We start from the raw sequence: 24,622 nt of genomic DNA on the forward strand, positions 1-24,622 counted from the left end.
CCTGAAGATAGTAGAGTCTATATATAGCAAACCTACAACCAACATCATACTCAATCGTGAAAAACTGGAAGCATTCCACCTCAGATTAGGTACTAGACAGGGCTGCCCACTGTCACCATTACTATTCAACATAGTCTTGCCATAGCAATCAGGCAGGAGCAAGGAATTAAAAGCATACAGATTGGAAGAGAAGAAGTCAAATTCTCCCTATTTGCAGATGACATGATAGTATACATAGAAAAACCCAAGGAATCCAGCAAGAAACTTTTGGAAATCATCAAGTAATACAGTAAGTTGTCAAGCTACAAAATTAACATTCAAAAGTCAGTGGCATTCCTCTATGCAAACATTAAGTTAGAAGAAGTTGAAATCCAGAAATCAATTCCTTTTACTATAGCAACAAAAAACAATAAAATGTCTAGGAATAAACCTAACCAAAGAAGTGAAAGACTTATATATGGAAAATTATGAGTCACTACTCAAGGAAATTGAAAAAGACACAAAGAAGTAGAAAGATATTCCATGTTCACGGGTTGGAAGATTTAACATAATCAAAATGAATATACTACCCAAAGGCATATACAAATTTATTGCTATGCTATCCCGATCAATATCCCAACCACATTTTTTTGGAGAATATAACAAATGCTACAAATATTTATATAGAACCAGAAAAAACCTAGAATTGCCAAAACAATCTTGAGAAGAAAGAACAGAACTGGAGGCATCACATTCCCAGATCTCAAATTGTATTATAGGGCCATTGTCACCAAAACTTCTTGTCACCAAAACCAGTGGAATAGAATTGAGAGCCTAGATATAAATCACCACACCTATGGGCATCTAATCTTTGGCAAAGGTGCCCAGACTATTAAATGGGGGAAAGAGAGTCTCTTAAAAAAATGGTGTTGGAAAAAATGGGTTGAAACATGCAGAAGAATGAAACTGAACCACTACATTTCACCAAATACAAAAGTAAATTCCAAGTGGATCAAGGACATGGATGTTAGATGAGAAACTATCAGACACTTAGAGGAAAATATTGGCAGAACTCTTTTCCGCATAAATTTTAAAGACATCTTCAAAGAAAAGAGTCCAATTACAAAGAAGACTAAGGCAAACCTATGGGACTACATCAAATTAAAAAGCTTCTGCACAGCAAAAGAAACTACTACCCAAACCAAGAGTCCACTCACAGAATGGGAGAATATCTTTACATGCCACACATCAGACAAGAGGCTAATAACCAGAATATATAAAGAGCTTGCCAAACTCAACAACAAGAAAACAAGTAACCCCATCCAAATATGGGGGGTGGACATGGATAGAATATTCACCACAGAAGAAATCCAAAAGACCAAGAGACACATGAAAAAATGCTCCAAGTCTTTTATTGTCAGAGAAATGCAAATAATGACAACAATGAGATACCACTTCACTCCTGTGAGAAAGTCATACATCAGAATAGGTAACAGCAGCAAATGCTGGAGAGGTTATGGGGGTCAAAGGAACCATCCTACACTGCTGGTGGGAATGGCAATTGGTCCATCCTCTGTGGAGAACAGTCTGGAGAATTCTCAGAAGGCTAGAAATAGACCTACCCTATGACCCTGCAATTCCTCTCCTGGGGATATATCCTAAGGAACCCAACACACCCATCCAAAAAGATCTGTGTACACATATGTTCTTAGCAGCACAATTTGTAATAACCAAAACCTGGAAGGAACCCAGGTGTTCAACAACAGATGAGTGGCTGAGCAAATTGTGGTCTATATACACAATGGAATACTACTCAGCTATAAAAAATGGTGATTCACTGTTTTCAGCCGATCTTGGAGGAACCTTGAAAAATTCATGTTAAGTGAAATAAGTCAGAAACAGAAGGATGAATATGGGATGATGTCACTCTCAGGCAGAGGTGGAAAACAAGATCAGAAGAGAAAACACAAATAGAACCTGAGCTGGTGTTGGCATATTGCACCAAAGTAAAAGACTCTGGGGTGGGTGGGTGGGGGGTGAATGCAGGTCCAAAAAGGATGACAGAGGACCTAGTGGGGGTTGTATTGTTATATGGAAAACTTGGAAATGTTATGTTTTTACAAACTATTGTATTTACTGTCAAATATAAAACATTAATTCCCCAATAAAGAAATTAAAATTAATTCCCCAATAAAGAAATTAAAAAAAGAGAAAGAGAAAAAAAGCCTCACTGCTTTACCCCTCATGAAGCTTTCCCCTCTGCATGTGGGGACCGGGGAATTGAACTCACGTCCTTATGCATGGTGACATGGGCACTCAACCAGGTGCCCAGCCCTCCTCTTTGTTGCCTTTAATACTACTGTGTTACATGGTTTCTAGAAGTTCTCTTTTTAAAAAAAATTTTTTTTATATTTATTTTATTTATTTACTCCCTTTTGTTGCCCTTGTTGTTTTATTGTTGTAGTTATTATTGTTGTTGTTGTTGTTGGATAGGACAGAGAGAAATGGAGAGAGGAAGGGGAAGACAGAGAGGAGGAGAGAAAGATAGACACCTGCAGACCTGCTTCACCGCCTGTGAAGCGACGCCCCTTCAGGTGGGGAGCCGGGGTTCGAACCGGGATCCTTATGCCGATCCTTGTGCTTTGCGCCACCTGCGCTTAGCCCGCTGCCCTACAGCCCGACTCCCCTCTAGAAATTCTCTTAATTAGAACTTAGTTCCTAATTGACATTAGTGTTCTGTTTTATTTTTCCTTTTCTTACTAGAGTTTCTCTGAAAGGTCAAAAGACCTGGCATATATTTTGTGTCCTTGTGAAAGTTTTGCTGTTTTGTTACCAGCAATGGAGTAGAGTATGGTTAGAGCTCATCATGTAATTATGTTCAGTCAGGTAGATACATTGTTTACACACATATGTGTGTGTACACACACACACACACGCACACAGCACCTTTTCTATCCCCCACAGGGTAACTAGAAGTGTTACTCCTTTACTAATACAATGGTCCCCAATGCTGGGCTTTCATTTATTGCCTTAGAAAGTTAAGACTCTTATATTTGAGACTCCAAGGTCCCGTTTCAATCCCCAGCACTGCTGTAAGCCTATCTGTCATTAAAATATATGAAATATTATAATTTAAAAAGGAAAGTTATTGGCTGCCAGGTGGTGGTGTATCTGGTTGAATGCACGTGTTACACTGTGCAAGGACCCAGGTTCAGGATCTCCCAGTTCCCACCTGCAGGAAGAAAGCTTTGCAAGTAGTGATGCAGCAATGCAAGCAATGTTGCAGGTGTCTCTATGTCTCTCGCCCTCTCTATCACTCCCTACCCTCTTACCTTCTGGATTTCTCTATCCAATAAATAAATAAACAAAAAAAATTAAAGGAAAGTTATTAGAACTATGTTAAGAGACTTTGTCATATGGGCTAAACCCTCAGGAAAAAAATTAAATCTCATTCTTTAAAATGTTTCCTCTTGACAAATTCTTCCTTTTGCAGCCAAGACCATGAATAGCCTCATCAGCATCTGCCCAGTGGGACATTTCTCAGTACCTAGACCCCAGGAAGGAGTCACTCACTAGCTGCTCCTGTACCCAGAAGGTCTCCTTGGGACCAGCCCCCTTCCTTTTCCTAGCACTGTCCACAGATATCCACACATAGTTAAATCCATAGTGTTTTTCAAGTGTGTGGAAATCATCTAGCATTTTTGTCTTAAGTTATCCAGTGTTTAGAAGAGAATTTGATTCCACTGTTTACTTGATCTTAACAACAACAAAAATCACTTTCCCAGCTCATTCTGTAAAGTCAACATTAACCTGATCCCCAAAACAGAAGAAGACAACAAAACAAATTATAAACCAAATACTGGCAAGATAGCTCTGCTGGGAAGGTGTGTGCTTTGCCATGCACACTCCCAGATTCCAGCCTCATGCCCCATGGTACTGGGAGAAATTTTGCTGCTATAAGCTCTTTTTTTCTTTCTCTCAGACTCTATTCCTTTTGTTCATTTTATTGATAAGACATATAGAATCTGGGGGTGGGGGGGAGAGGAGATAGAGAGAAAGAGAGAGAGACATGTAGCACTGAGTCATCACTTGTGAAGCTTCCCCCCTGCAAGTGAGGACCAGAGGCTTGAACTTGGGTTCTAGTGCATGGGAATATGTGCACTTTATCAGGTGTACCACCATCCAGCCCCTTGTTTCTCATTCTATCTATCTGAGAAAGTTATCCCAGAGTGATGAAGCCTTGACCATAACAAAAAACAACAAAAAAAGAGAGAGACAGAAGGGAAAATGTAGATCAAGATTACTATAGCTCTAAGTATATTTAACAAAATTCTTGCCAACTAAATCTAGCAATTTATCAACAGGAGCATACATAATGACTAAATAGGATTATCCCAGGAATTCAAGACAAAACTTATTGAATCATCTCAATAGATGAATAAAAATCATCTGATAAGATGTAACATTAAACTATGAGTCCTGGAGATGCACACACTTTACCATGCTTGAGGGCTGGGCTTTGAGCCCTCAACCACCACCACAGGGGAGCATCTGCAGGGGTAAGCATCACAAGTGGCAAAGCAATGCTCAGGTGTCTCTCCTCTCTCTTTGTGTCCCTGTCTCTTACTTTCTAGCTTTGGGGTGGGGTGGGAGAGAGTGCACCAGGAGCAGAGAAATCATGCAGGCTTAGAGCCCCAGCAAAAGAACAAAACCCCATGCAAAAAAAAAAAAAAAAAACACTCAACAAACCTAATAGGAACATAAAGAATGTCCTTAATCTGCTAAAGAGCACTGGAAAACTCCAGGGCTTACATGATCCTTACCAATGAAAGTATGAGTGCTTTTCTTCTGAGATCAGGTGCAAGACCAGGGTGTCTATTCTTGACACGTCTGTTGCACTGGAAGCACTAGTGAGACAGCTCACCAAGTACTGTGTGTGTCTTGCCATGTGCACAGTCCAAGTTTGAGTACTTGCACTGCCAGGGAGTCTCATGGCATTGGGGGAATCTGGTCCAGTAGTTAGTCAGTCTGTCTGTCTGCCTATCTATCTATCTATCTATCTATCTTTTTCTGAGGGAAAAAATGAGCCCAGGAACATACACTGCACAAAGAAAAATGTGTACTGAAAGTTCTACCCAGGACAACTAGGCAAGAGAATAATACTGAACTTTTTCTCCTATATGGGAAGAGGAACAAGTAGAACTCACTCTATTCATAAATGACATAATACGTTTATAGAAAATTCTAGGAAGCTACTAACCTACACTAAAATTAATGAGTTTTAGCAAGGTTGCTGGACACAGTGTCAATATGAAAAGACTGGTTTTATTTCTATATATGTGAGATAAACAATCTGAAATCAGATCAAGAAAGCAATTCCATTTTTTCTTATTTTTAGTTTACTAGTGGCTTACAAGATTACAGGGTATAATTCCATATTGCATGTACCATCACAGTTCTGTTTCCCTGCCTCAATTAGGGTAGGGGCACAGTTACATTAAAAAAAATTATTGGGGGTTGGGCAGTAGCACAGCGGGTTAAGTGCATATGGCACAAAGTGCAAGGGCTGGCATAAGGATCCTGGTTCGGGCCCCCAGTTCCCCACCTTTAGGGAAGTCGCTTCACAGGCAGGGAAGCAGGTCTGCAGGTGTCTATCTTTCTTTCCCCCACTCTGTCTTCCCCTGCTCTCTCCGTTCTCTCTGTCCTATCCAAGGACAGCAATAATAGCATAACAACAATAACAACAAAATGGAAAAAACTACCTCGAGGAGTAGTACAGGCACCAAGCCCTAGCAATAACCCTGGAGGCAAAGAAAAAAAAAAGAAAAGAAAAGAAAGGAAGAACAAAATGCATGACTTTGATTTCCCTACTCAATTTTACTCCAAAGTGAAATTAGTCAAGACTATGTGATTCTGACATAAAAGTAGACATACAGATCAAGGAAACTGAAATAAGAGTCCAGAAATAAACCCTCACATTTATGGTCTATTGATTTTTTATATAAGACTGAATAAACAATTCAATGAGAGAAAGAATAGTGTTTTCAACAGATGGTGTTAAGACAACTGGATGTTCATATTCAAAGGAATTGATTTGAACCCTTATCTCATACCCACTGTAAAAATTGACTTACATTGGATCAAAGAGCTACATGCAGTTTATTTATTTAGATTTATTTATTTGTTTATTTGCCATCTCTGGGGTTTTTCCCATCTAAACTTTTTCAGATAGACAGATAGGCAAATAGATCAATAATAGTACCACAATTTAGTTAGGCTAGGGCTACAACCTGGCAAAGTAGTACACTACATAAGTGAGCTATTTCACCAATCCTAGAATATCTTTAAAGTAACCCAATTTTTAAAGAGCAAAAGATCAGAATAGACATTTATATAAAGAAGACACAATAAGTATATAAAAGGATGTTTGCTATCAGGGAAGCAACACAGCAGATGAAGTCCTGAGTTCAATCCCCAGTGTCTTATATGCCAGAGTGATGCTCTGGTACATATCTCTCTCTCCCCTCCCCCTCCTTCCCTCCCTCCTACAGGAGTCTCTTTTACTTTCTCTCTCTACCTCCCCCCTCCCTTCTCAAATTTTCTCGGTTTTATCTAATAAAAAAAAAGAAGAAAAGTAAACTAGGGGAAGATAGAAACAGGCTGAGGGTGTGGGTCGACTTGCCAACACCCATGTCCATTGGAGAAGCAATTACAGAAGCCAGAACTCCCACCATTTGCACCCCATAAAGAATTTTAGTCCATACTCCCAGAGGGGGAGAAATGTTAGGGTAAGATGACCAGAGGGCTCTGAACTCCAATTCCATCAGGACCTGGAGAGAAAAGAGGAGAGGAAAAAGAATCTATCAGTGAAAGCTGATAAATTAGAAAATCATTACTTTAACATTAATAAAAATTAATGTATCTACAATTTTTTTTAAAATGAAGTGTCCTATAGCCATGGAATTACAACACACTATTATTTGTGAACTCATTGACTGCCATAACTTCCTTATGTGCCTCCCCCCAATCAATATACTACAATGTACAATTACTTTGCAAAAAGAATTAAGATGTGTTGAGTCAACAAAAAGAGGAGGAAAAAAAGTGCACAGCCTAGGTTCTAGCTCCTTTACCACATGAGAGCACTATGCCACTGGAGGAAGCTCTGGTGCCAAAAGTAAAACTGTCTCCATTATTTTTGCTTCTCTGTATGTGTGTGTAAAAGTCAGTGGGAATGTGGTAGGGATTGGAGGGACAGCATACTTTTAATGTTACTTTTGCTTTTCATTGGCATAAAATGTTCCTGGAATTGAAATAAAAAAAAAAAACTTCTTTTAGCTGTTCTACTTGAAAAAATAAATTCAAAGAAATTTAGTTCTCACCATCCTGGAGGCTGAGAAATACATGGTAAAGGTGCCATCAGAGTTAGTGTATGGTGAGGACCCATTTCTTAGTTTATAAACTGTTGTCCTTAGTTTATAAACACTGTGTCCTTACATGGTGGAAGAGGGCAAAGGAATTTTTTGGGTCTCTTTTATAAGGGCATCAGTCTTATTCAGAATGTATTCATACACCATCATAATCTAATTCTCTACTCCAAGGCATTAGGTCTCAAAACTTGAATTTGAAGAACACATAAACAGTCCATATATAGCACTGTCATATCCACCAGGATGGCTATCATATTTAAAGGGCAGATAGTAATTGTGGTAATGAGGACATGAAACTTTCATAAACTGCTCTGAAAAATGTAAAATGATGTAGTTTCTACTGAAAACTATCCCTTCCTCTATCGGTGAAACACTTACTTAGTATCCTGTAATTCTACTCTGAGGTATATATCACTCTGAGAAGTAAAACTTGCATGCACACAGAAACTTTCACACCATTACTTATAGCAGCATTCATAATCCACAATAGCCAAAAAGTAGAGGGGAAAACCCCTCAAGTTTCTATTTATTAATGAATGGATAGGTACAATGTGATAGAGCCATTCAATAGAATGTTACTCAACAATAAAGAGAAATGAGGCACTGCTGCTACAGTAGGAGTAAGCTGAAGCGTCATGCTAACTATACTCCCAGGTAACAGCACAGGCAATGCATTCTGTGGATTCTGTATGCTTTTTTTTTTACCCCACTCTACTTAGAATTCACTTTGCTATTTCATTGTTTAGGAGATGTAGGATTACTCTTTGCTGTCTTAAGCATATTGGTCTATCACCCATCACCATAACCTCTGGCTTTTTGTGTTGTACCAACAGAATCAGCAGAGTGCAGAGGAAGGCTGTCAGTGCCATCCACAGCCTGCTGAGCTCCCATGACTTGGACCCTCGTTGTAGCAAACCAGAGGTGAAGCTCAAAATTGCTGCTCTTTACTTGCCTTTGGTTGGCATCATACTGGATGCATTGCCACAGTTCTATGACTTCACAGGTAACGTGCCTTCTCTTTCCTTCTCTCTTTCTTTTGGACTGATAGGAACCCCTGCCAGATGGCCCACTAGAGTAAGGTTTCTGTTTCGTGAGGGTTTAGCTCTATTGCTGACAAGCTTGTGTGGCCATTCCTCCACACCAGTGTTCTGCAGACCTTCTTAATGTAGACCCTCCCCAAGTAAGTCTCTATTTTCCCCCACTGGGGTACATATGTTAGGCCTCTGGGAAAAAATAATAATGATAATAATAATAATAACAACAACCAGAGCACGATAGGTGATTTGCCAGCTGTTTCTAGAATTTCAGTTCATATTTTTAATTTATTTTTTTATTGCCACCAGGTTATTACTAGGGCTTAGTGCCTACACAATGAAACTGCTGCTCCTGGTGACCGTTTTTTCCCTTTTATTTTCTCTTTATTATCAAATAAAGACAGAGAGAAATTGAGAGGAGGGGAGAGATGTTGAGGAGGAGGAGGAGGAGAAGAGAGAGACTGAGAGAGACAGAGACCTACAGTACTCGCTTCACTTCTTATAAAGCTTCCCTCCTGCAGGTGGGGACCAAGGGCTTGAACCTGGATCTTTAGACATGATAATTTGTGTATTCAACCAGATGCACCACACACCTGCCGACTTCACTCATTTCTAGGCATGATCTTTGTAAAAAGATCCTAACCTCACTGTGCCTTCTCTTTTCTCAGCTATAAAAATGAGATACCATCTTAAGACCATGATAAAGATGAAATGAGAAAACTGTGAAAGAATTTTTTTCTTTTCAGCAAGGGCGTATTTCCTGCTCTGTTTTGTTTTTCTTGTCACCATGACCTTATACATATTTAGGGAAAAGCAAGAATGTATCCTCAAATCAGTTCCAATAATGTTGTCAGGTCTTAGGTAACTGCCACATACATTCATTTCCCCATTTGTTGAAAAATGCCTTACAAGATAATAGTGTATTATTGTTTTAAATTGAGGTTTCGGTTTGTAATTGTTACATAGTAGATGAAAGTGTTAGTCACTTATTTTTCTGTAAAAATGAAAGGTCAAAATATTTATGTTGACAGCTTTAGTAGACTATGGAGATTTTTTTAATTTCATTTTCTATTTGCGATCAATAGCAGACTACAAGATTTTAAGATTTCTGAGTATACTTCTATACCACATACACCACCCAAGTCCTGTGTCCCCACCCTCCCACCTTTCAGAGATAACCACCATACACAAATTGAGTTTTAAATGACTCAACCTGCTGCAAGTATTATAACACTTTTATAAGAACTGCTAAAACTTTCTCAGAACTGTATTATTATTGTTGTTATTGATGTTGTTGTTGGATAGGACAGAGAGAAATCGAGAGAGGAGGGGAAGACAGAGAGGGAGGGAGAAAGATAGACACCTGCAGACCTGCTTTACCGCTTGTGAAGTGACTCCCCTGCAGGTGGGGAGCCAGAGGCTTGAACTAGGATCCTTATGCCGGTCCTTGTGCTTTGTGCCACTCCCTCATTTTAATTTTTATTTCTATTTTATTTATTTACTTTTTTTTAACAGAGAGACACCAAAGCATCATTGCACTATCCATCTAGTTCCCTTGGTGCTGTACTTAGTGCTCTCATGTGGTGCTGAATCTAACTCGAGGCTTGGGGTGTGATAAGGCATGTGCTTTACCCACCGAACCCACAGTTCCCAGCCTAAGACTAACGATGTTATAATTGCAGTAGCAGATGCCCGAAGTGGGAAGAACCGCTCCAGTGGCTCTGATGAAGAGCAAGACAGCGCGATTAACCAGAATATTGCTCAGGCCATAGCTGGGAATCACTTTAATTTGAAGACAAGTGGGCCACTGCTGTCTTCCTTGGTATGTGGATGCTCACTTTTCTGATTAATTTCCCCTGTTTTGTATTTCTTTCCTGTGTCCTCATGTGATAGCAGTTCTGCTCACCTCCCTGAACCCAGCCTGGAGTAGACAGTGAGATCTCTGTCTCTTGACTTGGAGGAATCATTGTGAGGCTGGTGACAAAGGCAGGAAGGCCAAAGGGGTACACAGTCTTGACAGGATTCTGGCAGGAGATCCATAAATCAAATCCAGTGCATCCAAATGGTGCTGAGTTCAAGGTTCAGCAAAAAAAAAAAAAAAAAAAAGGTAGGGTGGAGGGGGAGGTAGCTTGGGGGGTATCTGAGATCATTGGCAAGAAGATCAAGCCAAGGTACCCTCAGATGGGAAGCTTCGAGATGTGTTGATTCTAAGTATTTATTACTTATATTATGCCTGCCTCAAATAAAAGGGTGGGGGATTAAAGAGGTATTGCTACATGGGGCGATCACTTATGTGAAGCATTTCAGCTTTCCTAGGTCCCCAAGAAGCATCAGTAGCATTGTCTGAATCTGTCCTTTTGTATGAACTCTGTAGACTTCCATGGAATATCACCTCTGATTCACTTGAGGTGGGGTCATTGTTCCCCACCCACCAGTACATCTCCATAAGGGCTGGGCACAGGGAGAGTGGGAGCAAAGAAAGAAGAAAGATATTTTGAGATGTGATATCATTCATCCTACAGTGTGATAAATATCGTGTGCTTATCAATATTGAAAATATTTACGACAGCTTTCTAAGAGCCGTCTTCTTGAGACAACCTATGCCTTAAAGAAAAAAAAATTATTTATTAGTGACAGACCCTTTAGATTTTTGTTTCTCTCTGAGAAGCTTGAATATCCAAAGTTCACCTAGTTGAAGATATTTTCTGTGAAATTATAATACAGCTAAAGTTTCATTTCTTCTTGTCAGCATAGTAGAAAAACTGAAGTTGACATGTTTGTGATTCCTGTCCAAAACTAACATTTCCCTCACATGCTCACAAATACCTCAGTGCTGTCCTCCCCTCCTGCCCACCCTCCCACACATTCCACTGGATATTCGTTCACCCCGTGAACCCAGGGTACAGCTGCATATTGTCTAGGGTGTTGACCTGATGAGTAATATACAGTGTGTGCTCAGCGCTCTAAAATGAATGCTCATGGCCAACACTTTCTGTCAGACAGCACCCCTCAGGAAAGCACGTGTGGTGGTTCATGTCCCATCACAGAGGACACTCTTGAGTTATGGATCTGATTAATGTGCTGAGCAGTTGGTGACCCTCGCATTATACTTTTCAATTCTGTGACAGAAAAAGCAAAATCTTAAATGGGGTATTTCTGAAACTCCACAACAATTGTTCTGTAAATCCAACTCTCCAAGATCCGGCTTGAAGAAGGAAGACTTGGAGATCTAAGCAGCAGCAAAACCTCTATGTATCACTGAGGTCGGGGCTGGGGGACTTGTTTTAAGTCCAGGCCAGAATACTAGACGACACTGATCCTAAGACAGAGGGTACCACAGTTATATGGATAAGCCTGCCTCATTCCGTCCCAGGAGAGCCTTTTGCAAAGTACTTCTGCCCCTACAGCGTGGCTTTCTCTGCACAAAGAAGTACAGTTCTCTGCCCAAGAAGTACAGTTCCCATGTTTTTTAAATTTCTAAAAAAGTTGTTGTATTGCTCTTTTTTTTAAAGGTTTATTTATTAGAGAGAGGGGTCAGGGAGATGAGGGAGACCAGAGCATTACTCAGGCACATGTGATGCTGGGGATGGAACTTGAGACTTGATGCTCACAAGTCTAACACCACTGTGCAACATGTCCAGGTCAGATGTTCTTTTAATTTAAGAAAAAGTTATTTTCAAGCATTAAAATAATAAAATAACTCTCTTTTAAAGCTTGGGTATTTATTGTGGGGAAGAAAGAAGGAGGACCAGAGCACTGCTCAACTCTGGCATTAAGGTGGTACAGGGAATTGAACCTGTGACCTCTGAGGCCTCAGGCTTGCAAGGTGATGTTATAACTGCTCAACTACTTCCTGTGTCCCTCTCCCAACCTGTCTCCTCCCAGCCCTACAAGCAGTATAACATGCTGAATGCGGACACCACCCGGAACCTCATGATCTGCTTCCTCTGGATCATGAAAAATGCTGATCAGACTCTCCTTAGGAGGTGGATTGCTGACTTGCCCTCAATGCAGCTCAACAGAATTTTAGATCTTCTCTTCATCTGTGTGTCCTGTTTCGAGTACAAGGTAAGTGTGGGGAGGCTCAGTTTCATGGGAGCTTTTATCTCCCAAGTTCATCGTTGTCTTATAACTGCTACCCTTTGGCCAGTAGAGATCACATTACCTTTTCTTTTCTTTTCTTTTCTTTTCTTTTTCTTTTCTCTTCTTTTCCTTTCCTTCCTTCCTTCCTTCCTTCCTTCCTTCCTTCCTTCCTTCATCTTCTCTCTCTCTCTTTTTTATCAATGGGGCTCTACTCCTGCAGGTTCCCATCACTCTATGTAAAGTCTTTTTTTTGTTGTTTTTTTAGAGAGGATGATATGGAAGGACAGACACAGCAGCACTGTTCCATCATTCATGAAGCCTCCCCCTGCAGATGCTCCCATGAGTGTCCAGGGGCTCTTGCATGATATAATATGCACCCTAATTAGTGTGTCACCTCCTACCACCTGTTTTTTCTTACATTTATATTGAAATCTATACCCCATTTGCATTGTAGATGTGACAGTTCTATAAGGAAAGGATCTCTGCTTTCTGTAGAAAAAAAAAATCAACCTGCTAACAAGATTGCAGCTATAGGAGGCCTCAAAACAGCAGATGTTGCTGACTTCAAAATTGAATATTCTTAATTTTTTATTTTTATTTTTTTGCCACTGAGGTTATCCTTACTGTCAGTGCCTGCACTACTCCACTGATCCTAGCTGCAACTATGTCTCATCTTTAATTTCATCTAGAGAAAGATAGAATGGGGGAGAGAGAGACAGAGAAAAGGAAAGATACCAGAGCACTGTTCTACTGCTCATAAAGTTCCATCCACCTCCCCAGCTCCCTACCATGCACTTCCATGTGTCTGTCCAGGGCTCAAACCCAGGTTTTTAAATGTGACGATAGATCAGCCACCAACCAGCCCTCTCACCCCCACTACTGAATATTCTGTTCACAGACAGAGGTCTGCAAACTAAATGCTTTTCTGCCCATGTCCTGTCCAGGGAAAGCAGAGTTCAGACAAAGTGAGCACCCAAGTCCTGCAGAAGTCGAGGGATGCCAAGGCCAGGCTGGAGGAGGCCCTGCTCCGTGGGGAGGGGGCCAGAGGCGAGATGATGCGGCGTCGGACCCCAGGTGTGTGGCTCTGGTCCATCCCTGACTCCCACAGGGATGATGGGATCTGTGTCCAGGTGGGAAGGAGCATGGGGAGGATTGTCATCCTAGCATGAACTTTCTGGAAACTTTCCAGCTGGGAGCAGAGAAGTTCAAACTTATATATGGTCATTGTGAGTCATGGGATGAGGTGGGGGATGAGGTGGAATGTTGTCTTCCTCCAGGCCAATGTCTCTTGGTGAAGCACCTCACTAATCCCTCTGAAGAACATGACTGAGGGACTGAGTGGTGGTGCACCTGGTAGAGTGCACGTTACAGTGCGCAAGGACCCGGCTCAATCTCTCAGTCTCTGCCTGCAGAGGGGAAGCTTCATAAGTGTTGAAGTAGAGTTGCAGGTGTTTCTTTCTCTTTCTCTATCCCTCCCTTCCACCCCAGTTTCTATCTCTAGCCATAAATAAATAAAATTTAAAAAACAATGGAGGGAATGGGGACACAGAACTCTGGTGGTGGGAATGGTGTAGTATTGTAAGTTTAAAAAAAAAAAAGTGTGGTGGGAACACTGAATAGTCCTAATGGTGAGATTCACTCCTAGATCATTGAAAACATTCTGGAAGGGGACCTACTTCCCCAGGGTGCTCCAGGGATCCTGCCCCATCAGGAATGCTTTCAGAAAGGCTGAGCTCATGGCTCTCAAGGCAAAGTGTTCCTGTGCCTTCAGGGGTGCTCTGGGAAGGCAGGGGTTCTTTGAAGCCTTGACCAATCAATCAAAAGCCAAGCCTCCAGCAGGGGCTCTAATCAATGGAAGCTTCTTGGGTGATCTTGGGTCATAGTTTCTGGCTATCTCTGAGGGGGTTCCTGATAATCAAATTCCTATCATGGGTTTCTTGACTCCTAGGGAACGACCGCTTTCCAGGCCTAAATGAAAACCTGAGATGGAAGAAAGAGCAGACACATTGGCGGCAAGCAAATGAGAAGCCAGATAAGTGAGTCACTCAGCAATTTTCTGTTACTTTTGACCTAGCATTCAAAGCTGTTTATTTTTTTTTTATCAGGTTACTTATATTACCAGAGACAATTCCATCTTTCCAAGGGTAAGAAAATGAAACAGCCTTTTCTGTGTAGACTTGGCTTATCCTGGCTCCTAGGATAATCAGAGATACAAGGAATTATGATGCCTTATTCTTTAATATATATTCTGTGGATAGACACTTAAGGAAAACTAAGATGTAACAACTTCAAATAGCTGGAGAAAAGCAACACATTTGTGTGGAGCAAGACAAGGACTCAGGACTCATTTCAGCCCACAGTTCCTCTCCAGGAGTGTGTACAGAAATGTATATTCCAGGCAGGGGAGATAGCATAATGGTTATGCAAACAGATTCTCATGCCTGAGGCTTGGAGGCCCCAGGTTCAATCTCCTGTACCAACATAAGCCAGAGCTGAGTGCTCTGGTTAAAAAAAAAAAAAAAGAAAGAAAGAAAGAAATATCACACCAAAGTAAAAGACTCTGGAGTGGGTGGGTGGGGAGAATAGAGGTCCAAGAAGGGTTCAGAGGACCTAGTGGGGGTTGTATTGTTATATAGGAATCTGGGGAATGTTATGCATGTACAAACTGTTGTATTTACTGTTGAATGTAAAACATTAATTTCCCAATAAAAAAAATAGTAAAAAAAAAAAAAAAGAGGAAATAACACTAAAAAAGAAAAAAGACATATATTCCATGGTATTTGTGTCAGTTCTGTAGAAAACTCTTAAAAAACCTAAGTTTTTAAGAATAGAATACTGTGATCAATGAGGTGGCTTAGTGGTAAAATGCAGGACTTGAACATGAGGTCCCAAGCTGTGTTCCTAACACCATGTATGCCAGAGAGGTGCTCTGCCTTGGCTTCTTTTTCTCATAAATAAGCCAGTATTTATAAAAATTTTAAAAAAAGACTATATATAAGCTTGAGGGCCACAGAGATAGCATAATGATGATGCAAGACAGCTTTCATGCCTGAGGCTCTGAGGTCCCAGGTTCAGTCCCAGCACCACATTCAAGAAAAAGAACATTAGATTGATGAACATGTTTATAAATTACTTTAATGGCATATGATGAAGTGATAACAGTGAAATACTAAGTGAACAAAACCAGGAATAACACTTGGTTTTAGAGCAGAATCTTACATCTCCAAATACATGTAATACCCCCCACCCCCACAATTGTCATTGCTTTAAGTTGACTTTTTCAAGTATAAAATAAAAAGCTTCCATCAAATGCAGTGAGGACTGAGCTCAAACATGAGTTGTATGGTTGCATGCACATTATCCAAATGACCTATTTTGCTGACCCCTTAAATGTATGTTTAAAGAGTCAGAGAGTTAGCTCACTGTGTATGGTACATGCTTTATCATGAGCAACACAGATTCCAACCTTGGCACCACAAGGGAATGCGTGGCATCAGAGGAAGCTCCAGTACTGTGATGCTATCATGTCTTTCCCTCTCTGTCTATCTGAATGAAAAAGTTGGCTCAGGGACAGTGAAACTGTATGTGCAGGGCCCTAGTTACACACATACACACACACACACAAAGGTCCCAGTGTGTGTGTGTGTGTGTGTGTGTGTGTGTGTGTGTGTGAATGGAAATAGTAACAGTGGTCTTCTTTGTTGACGTAACTAGTATTTTCTTTGTACTTCACTGTATTTCATACAAAGCTATATCATGATGCATATTATTATCTGTATTATGTGTACATTATTATCAGAAAAAAATAAAGGAGAGAAAGTCTTGCTTGTATTACAACTTAACAACATGCATGCAATAGTCTCAGTCTGTGAAAACAAAAAGAAGGAGGAGAGATATATTAGATTGCACATGCCTGTTACTCCTTTGGCAAGCCTACTGAATCCTGGGATTCATGAAGCAAGACGTCATATAGTTATGGACACCCCTCACACACATTTGAAAAGACATGGGCAGGGGAAGCCTGCATTATAGAAAGCATAAAGCACCTGACATAAAAGGTAGAATGGTGTAAATGTGAATAGCAGTGTTAATTAATAAATAATTCTGAATTACTATATTTGTTACCACATGAATGAGTCATTCTGGTTCACTTTGAAGACAATTTACCTTAAAACATTAAGGGATAAACACATTTTTAGAATAGATGTAAGTTGTAAAATCCTTGTTTTGATATTATTAATATTGCTTGGGGTACCTTTTCTTACTCTGTGTCCCCAAAACTGATTTGTAAGATACTTGATTTTGAGACTCTGTAAGTTTCAGTTTAGGTAAGAAAGCAAAACATTTTTTTTTTAATGTTTATGCACCAAGGTGCCACAAAACTGCTTGAGTCATTGGCTCATTCACTCTGTGAGATTAAATAGAGAGCCTGACAAGGCATGTCTTTGCTTGGCCTAAGTCATAGTTTTTGGAAAACCCTTACCCTTTGCTTGCAGTAACATAATATTCCTAATTCTCTAGGTCAGTTCTCATTCCTGAGCTATATGGTGGTCTGCTTGTGGTGAGTGATTCTCCTCTCCATACCTTCAAGACCACTGAGAAAACATAATAAAGTTATAACCTCTCCAATTAGTTATTTAGAAAACTCCTTATAAGAGTTGTGTCTTCTCCATTTTTCTTCCAGTTCTTTTGACTTCCTATTACATCAGTAACTTTCAATGGGACTTTACATCAGTATCATTTGCTTTACTGGTAATGCAAAGTCTTATTGAAAATGACTGCTGTAACAGAGTAGAAAGAATTGAAGGTCCCAGCACCAGACTTTACTCAATGCTAATTAGCAGTGGGTCTTTAGCAGTGGGTTCTAGAAATCACTATTTGGTAGAAATAGGTGGTACTGTTGAACAGTTAAAATAAGAACCACTGTTTAAAGAACAAACAAACAAGCAAACAAACAGAAATACAGATGAGTTGTGGTTATAGTTATATGACATCATGGATATACTTAATACTACTGAACCATACACTTAAAATGGTTAAAACATCAAACTTTATGTTATGTATATCTTACTACACAATAAAGGGGAAAAAAAGAAAAGCAGATTAGGACACTCTAAGTCAGCATTGTCCACATTGTAGACTCATTCATAAATGAAAAACACACACTGAATTTTCAAGACATATTATGAAAACGAGAATATAAAATACCTCAGTGATTTTTATAAATATCAAATAACAGTCATATTTTTATAAATATGACTGTTTCTTGATACATTGGGTTCAATAAAATATATCAAGATTAATATTTTCTAATGATTTATTTATTATTGGATAGAGACAGGGAGAAATTGAGAAGGGAGGAGGGAGATAGAGAGACACCTGCAGATTTGTTACACCATTCGTTAAGCTTCCCTGCTACAGGTGGGGACCAGGGGCTTGAACCCAGGTCCTTGTGCTTAAGATTAAAATTTTAATATATATTTTTCTTTTCTGTTTCATTTTAAAATTTTTATTTTTTTATTATTGGATAGAGACAGAGAGAAATTGAAAGGGGGAGATAGGGAGAGAGACAGAGAGACACCTTCAGCCCTGCTTCACCATTCATGAAGCATTCCCCCTGCAGTTGGGGAACAGGGCCTTGAACCTGGGTCCTTGCACATTGTAGTGTATGTGTTTAACCAGATGTGTCACCGCCTAACCCCATTTCTTTTATAAATTTTTTATTATTGTCTATTTATTTACTAGATAGAAACAGCCAGAAATTGAGAGGGAAGGAAGTAATAGGGAGAGAGACAGAGAGATGCCTGCAACATTGCTTCACCACTCTCATAGCTTTCTCCCTGCAAGTGGGGACTAGGGGCTTGAACCAGGATCCTTGTATATTACAAACATGTACACTCAACCAGGTGTGCCACCACCCAGCCCTCTTTTTTGTTCCCCACCCCCTTTATTAGTGTGGGTAATACAAAATAGAAAATGTTTTTTGTAATCCCTGTGATGTCTCTGTTGAACAGCCCTGCTTCAGATATAAACCTGCCAGTAAATTAATTTAAAAACACTTTTTTGTGTTGTACTTTTCACAAATACTATCACTGGGAGTATTTGGGAGGAAAATGTAGAGCAACTTGGAACCTAAAGTCCTATCTTAAACATCTAAAAGTCAGGGAAATGTTTGTTTTGAGCTTTTAGTGGTCTGTCAACACCTGTAATCCTTCTATTACTGGGTGAAGGAGATTCAAGAACAGCCAAGAAAGGGGCTGGGCAATGGATGACACACCTGGTTGAGCACACATTGCCATGTGCAAGGACCTGGGTCAAACCCCCAGTCCCCACCTGCAGGGCGGAAGCTTCACAAGCAGTGAAACAGTGTTGCAGGTATCTCTTTGTCTCTCTCCAGCTCTGTTACTCCTTTCCCTCTTAATTTCTCTCTGTCTCTATTCAATAAATAAATAATAAAACTTCTAAAATACTTGTTAATGAAAGATTTTTTTTTTTCAAAAGAACAGCCAAGCGGTAATCCTGACCGAAGATGTTTGAGCTAGCAGCTTGACAAACTAACCCCCAGTGACAACACTGTAGGCACTGGAGCATCTTAGGATACTCCACTTTATTTTTTCTGACAACTACTTAATATAATATTTCAATGGTACAAAGCATCCCTTTCCAGCTTCCCTCGGCTTTCACAGGGACGGAGGAAATTGGGCCCAGAACACTCCAATTCTTTAAACTGAAACCTGGTAAAAAAGCAACAACAGACAAATTCCCATCCCCATAAGTAATGACCAGGATGGTCCAACTGAATGTTAGACAGCCTATCCTATGGGAATGTGACCTCTTTCCCTTTGGAAAAAGACAAAAGGCTGGTGGCTACTTGACTGATGAACCAACCCTTTGGGAAGTCAACCCTTTAGGAAGTCAAGAGATTTACTCTTCCCAGCCTGTCTCTGAAGCACAGCCCTCCCTGAATCCAGCACCGCCTCCCCTTTTCCTGCTGCACATCACATCTAGTGTCACTCCCACCAGCCTGAGGCAAAGGCTTCCCATTCTCAGATCTGGAGAAGGTTCTCATGCATGAAATACAGGACAGACCCTGAGGCTTTAGACAGTGATCTCATTGGCTAGTCTAATTGGTAGGACAAACCAAAGATGGCTTTTCTACCCATTTTGTTATTTTTAATAATTGTCATCATTATTTATAATAATGGGGAGGATGACGGTGGCCTGGAGATTTCACACAGACAGGCTTTCTAACCAGACACTAATTGCAGAAAGCAGATGTAGGTACCTTGTGACCGGCTGCTTTGTTTTCATGTTGAAGTTGACTGTTGAGAGGTTTTCTTTATGCCTTGGTGCAGAGTTTGCCATTGCTAGACTTTGGCCAGGCTTGATGCACATTTTAATTTTACCTTTCTTGTTTGTTTGTTTAGAACAAAGGCAGAGTTAGATCAAGAAGCCTTGATCAGTGGGAATCTGGCCACAGAAGCAAATTTGATCATCCTGGATATGCAGGAAAACATTATCCAGGTGAGCACAACAAACACCTACATAAATATGCTTACTGGAAGTCCTTCATAAGTAACTGTGAGTAAATAAAATTAACATGATCCCTACGTTTTTTTATTTCTTTTTTATTATCTTTATTTATTTATTTATTGGATAGAGACAACCAGAAATTGATAGGGAAGGGAATGACAGAGAGAAGGAGAGGAACAGAGAGACACCTGCAGCACTGCTTCACCACTTGCAAAGCTTTCCCTGTCGGTAGGGACCGGGGGCTTGAACCCAGATCCTTGTGCATTGTAATATGTGCAGTCAACCAGGTGCACCATCACCTGGCCCCCCTAAGTGTTTTTTTTAGTCAAGTTAGAAATTTTTTTTTTTTCCTTAATGTTGACCTGACAAATTCCAGAGCTACCAAAGATTCTGTCTTTGACTTGCCGCTCACTTAAAAAAGACTAGATATTTAACAAGCTGATCCTCATTCTATTATGTGTCTGAGTGTGTACTTAGATTATATTTGGTGTATTTACTTTATTACCTAGAATAAGTGGGGTTAGGCAGTGACACCTTTGGTAAAATGCACATACTACAATCCTCAAGGACCCAGGCTCAAGCCCCTGGGTCCCCTCCTGCAGAGAAGCTTCATGAGTGGTGAAGCAGGGCTACAGGTCTCTTTTGCTCTCCCTCTCTACCTCCTCCTTTCCTCTCAATTTCTCTCTGTCACCATGCACATGTTCAAGCCCTTGGTCCCCACCTGCAGGGGGGAAGCTTCACAAGTAGTGAAGTAATGCTACAGTTGTCTTCCTATCTCTTTCCCTGCTTATCTCCCTCTCCCCTCTTAGCTTCTTTTTGTCTTTATCCAAAAATAATAAATAAAATAAAAATAGAGTAAGGATGGTGATTTTCAGGCCATTACTCCCCCTTTTTTCTTTCCTTTCTTTCTTTTTTTTTTTTTTTATCTGTCAACTTCAGTTAATTATGGCTAATGCTTATTAAGGCAGCTAAGATTACCACAGAACTGTGAACTTTGCCACAATGCAGTTTATCATTCTGACTTCCTCTTCCAAAAGAATGTTCTCAAAAAAGTCCCAAGAAGTGCTGGTGAAAAAGTGGTTCTTTATGTTCCCAACATAAAGAAATGTGAGATTGATTTCATGTTACTTTCGTTGGGCTTGAAGAAATATTGGTGAAACCCAGGGGAGCCTTAGTTTCCAGCTTTCAGTTGTCATTAAAAAGTAGTTATTATGCAGGTGTAAGCACAAAAAGAAACTATTTCTTACCTTTGATTACTTAAACACTCAGCATCAACTGACTTCTTTCATATACCACTGCTGTGGATATTGTAAACCCAACATCAGCTCTCTTTGAATTTTCAAAGACAGCTGAAAGGTTCTGCTCTAGTGGATAAACTGGTTCTTGTTACAAACTTGACTGCCACCAAGCAACCCTGATTATATCAAAAGCCTACACCAGAGAGTTGAATCCCCGTATACATGGAGAGAATTTTTCCAGAAGCTACGGTCCAAGAAGCAAAGGGTGGCACAGACTTGGGGCTGGGCAACCAGAGATTTAAGTGACTCATGAGTGACATGTTATGTACCAGGTGACATGAGTTTCAGCTTGGAATTGGGGGGGAAGTGTGCCTCATAACTCAATTTAGCAACTAAGAATTAAACATAAAACCCACATAAGATGGGCATTTTGGAATAAAGTCATTTGGAAATTGATCTTCAGCTCTTGTAGTAATGGACAGTATGTGTGGTGTCTTACTAAACCCTTACACACACACACACACACACACACACACACACACACACACAGAGAGAGAGAGAGAGAGAGAGAGAGAGATTCAGAATGGCTGTGTATTAAGTGTCTGCTTGAGTCTTCCCCCTCAGTTCACCTGCACTGCCTGGGAATCAGTGATACATTCTTCCTTTTTTTTTTCCAGGCTAGCTCAGCTCTAGACTGCAAAGACACCCTGCTGGGAGGCATTCTAAGGGTGCTGGTGAATTCTTTGAGCTGCGATCAGAGCACCACCTACTTGACTCACTGCTTTGCAACACTCCGTGCTCTCATTGCCAAGGTAAACCTGGATTGCTTGTTTCCATACTCTTAATTAAAAGGGTTCAGATTCTCATCTAGCTTTGCACATCTTTCTCCAGGTGTACTGAATCACACAGAGTACTGCCTGCTCAATGACATCACACTATAAACGTCTTCTGTTTCCTTAGATTAAAAGCAGGCACACTGATTCTGCAGAAGAAACTCTCAAAGACAGGAAAAACAGCATCTCTCACATGTAAGGTGTAGGTTGGACTATAGAAATTTGGAATGGCCGTTCACTGGAGACATGAAAGCAAACAACAAGTGAACAACTTTGCCTTCCACTCTTTTAATACCTTACCTAGATAAGGTTAAATTCTTATGCATGGTACCCACTAATGAGCTATATGAAACAGTATGTCATAAGATGACAGAAGGTTTGGAAATAAGTTTCCCATAGGCTGAAGAGTAGAGTTTTTCCTTAAATAGAGGGATTTATGTAGAGCCAGCGAGGTGGCACACCTAGTTGAGTGCACACATTACCATGCTCATGTTCGAGCCCCTGTTCCCCACCTGCGGGGGAAGCTTCACTAGTGGTGAGGCAAGTCTGAAGGTGTCTCTAGTCTCCCCACCCCTTATCTCCCTGTCCCTCTCAATTTCTCTGTATCCTATCAAGTAAAATAGAAAGGGGGGTTTCGTGTGTGTGTGTGTGTGTGTGTGTGTGTGAGAGAGAGAGAGAGAGAGAGAGAGAGAGAGAGGATGCTTTGCATAGTTTAATCTTGAGCACCACATATGATGCAATGGTGCTCTGACCCTTTTCTCGCTCATAAAAAAATTAATTAATTAAAATAGTTTAAGCAGATTGTTTGCTCCCCTTTGTTGACAATCTCACCTGGTGCCTTCTACATGGGATCTTTCATAGTCAGAAAATGGAATTTTTCTGTTCTCCCCAATCAGGACCCTCCCTTCTTTTATAGCCACCAGTAATTTCCAAAGAACCCAGTAAACTCAAGATAATTCTTTCAAAGTTGTGAATTTGCCAGTGAAATCAGCTTGGATAACAATGCTGTTAATTATGCAGCCCCAGTCTTAATTGTGCTGTTTGTAATTAAATCTGAAGTCAATCCCATTGCTTCAATTTACCTCTGACGCACATAGTTTGCTATCTTTATAGAGCGACGCATTAACTCTTGGGGGAGAGGTTTACTTGTTTAAGCAGACATTGCATATCTCTGCAGACATCTAGTCCAGAAAGAGTATGAAAGAGCCACATGATATCTAATGGTCCCTTGTCTCTCTTTCTCTCTCTCTTAGTTTGGAGACTTGCTGTTTGAGGAAGAGGTGGAGCAGTGTGCAGACCTCTGTCAGCGGGTGCTACATCACTGTAGCAGCAGCATGGATGTGACCCGGAGCCAAGCCTGTGCCACCCTCTACCTGCTCATGAGATTCAGTTTTGGAGCCACCAGTGTAAGAGTCCAGTCTCTTTTGGTCTCTGCCTCTCTGCCTCTGAAAAAAAAAAAAAAGAGGGGGCTGGGTAGTGGTACAACCTACTTAAGAGCACATATTACCAAGTACAGGGACCCATTTTAGAGCACCTGCTTCGTGCCTATAAGGAGGTCTGATTCACAAGCAGTGAAGCAGGTCTACATGTGTATCTCTTTTTCTTTATATATATGGGGTGTGTGTGTGTGTGTCCCTGTCTTCTCTCAATTTCTGTCCTATCTAAGAAAAAAAATTAGAAAGAAAAAAAAAAAAGGAAAAAAATGACCATCAGTAATGGTGGATTCATAGTGCTGGCACCAAGCCCTAGCAATAACCTTAGTAGCAATAAAAAAAAAGTAAATTAAAAAAAAGAAATTAATGAATATATGTGGATTAAAAGTTGTCAAAATGTGGGTCTATGAAATAGGCAAGGTAAGAATTTAGAAGAATTTTACCTGTTTATAAGTTCTAGTTGACCAGTATCAAAAAGACCTTTAGAAAAGAATTTGAAATGTTAAGTGTCTTCTAGCTTTGAATTTTAATTGAAGCTTTGAGGCCTTTGGTATTAACTTTATTGCAGAAGAGTTGGTTCTAGTTTGTCTAGAATTGAGTATATTCTTTTAAAAATCTTTGGGGGTCTGGGCCATGGTCCACCTGGTAGAGTTGACATGTTACCATGCACAGGAGGTTCAAGCCCCACCCCCCACCTGCAGGAGGAGTTTCACAATTGGTGAAGCAATGCTGCTAGCGTCTGTCTTTCTCTCTCCCTTGGTGTCTCCCCCTTTCCTTTCCAATTCTCTGTATCTATTTTAAAAAATAATAAAAGAAGGAGGGAGGATAGAAAAGAAAATAATAATGGCCACCAGGAGTGCTGGATTCATCATGCAGGCACCAGCTCTCAGTAATAATATTGCCTAATGGCAATAAAAAATAAAAATAAATAGATTAAAGCCTTTTTAGGACATTCCTCCAATGCCCTTGTGAAAGCTATGTATTTCCATGGGCCTAGAAGGAAAAAGAAAGAGAAAGTCACTGTCTACCCAGGGTCCAAATCTTCAGAAATTCTGCCTA

The 24,622-nt window shown here is 40.3% G+C and overlaps 1 protein-coding gene across 3 annotated transcripts in view; it reads left to right on the top strand.

Annotated features, from left to right (window-relative positions):
* DOCK8 (dedicator of cytokinesis 8) overlaps positions 1-24,622 on the top strand; it is a 220,581-nt gene that overhangs the window by 160,052 nt on the left and 35,907 nt on the right. For 2 of the 3 annotated variants that reach the window (XM_060199742.1, XM_060199744.1), the window contains 8 exons: positions 8,243-8,412; positions 10,126-10,265; positions 12,329-12,511; positions 13,471-13,600; positions 14,475-14,562; positions 19,954-20,050; positions 21,975-22,109; positions 23,384-23,536. In XM_060199742.1, the coding sequence (XP_060055725.1) occupies positions 8,243-8,412; positions 10,126-10,265; positions 12,329-12,511; positions 13,471-13,600; positions 14,475-14,562; positions 19,954-20,050; positions 21,975-22,109; positions 23,384-23,536 (1,096 nt within the window). The remainder of the gene's footprint in view (positions 1-8,242; positions 8,413-10,125; positions 10,266-12,328; positions 12,512-13,470; positions 13,601-14,474; positions 14,563-19,953; positions 20,051-21,974; positions 22,110-23,383; positions 23,537-24,622) is intronic. The other variant, XM_060199743.1, reaches the window with a different exon arrangement.

The sequence above is a fragment of the Erinaceus europaeus genome, chromosome 10, assembly GCF_950295315.1.
Source record: "Erinaceus europaeus chromosome 10, mEriEur2.1, whole genome shotgun sequence".
Classification (NCBI taxonomy): Eukaryota; Metazoa; Chordata; class Mammalia; order Eulipotyphla; family Erinaceidae; genus Erinaceus; species Erinaceus europaeus.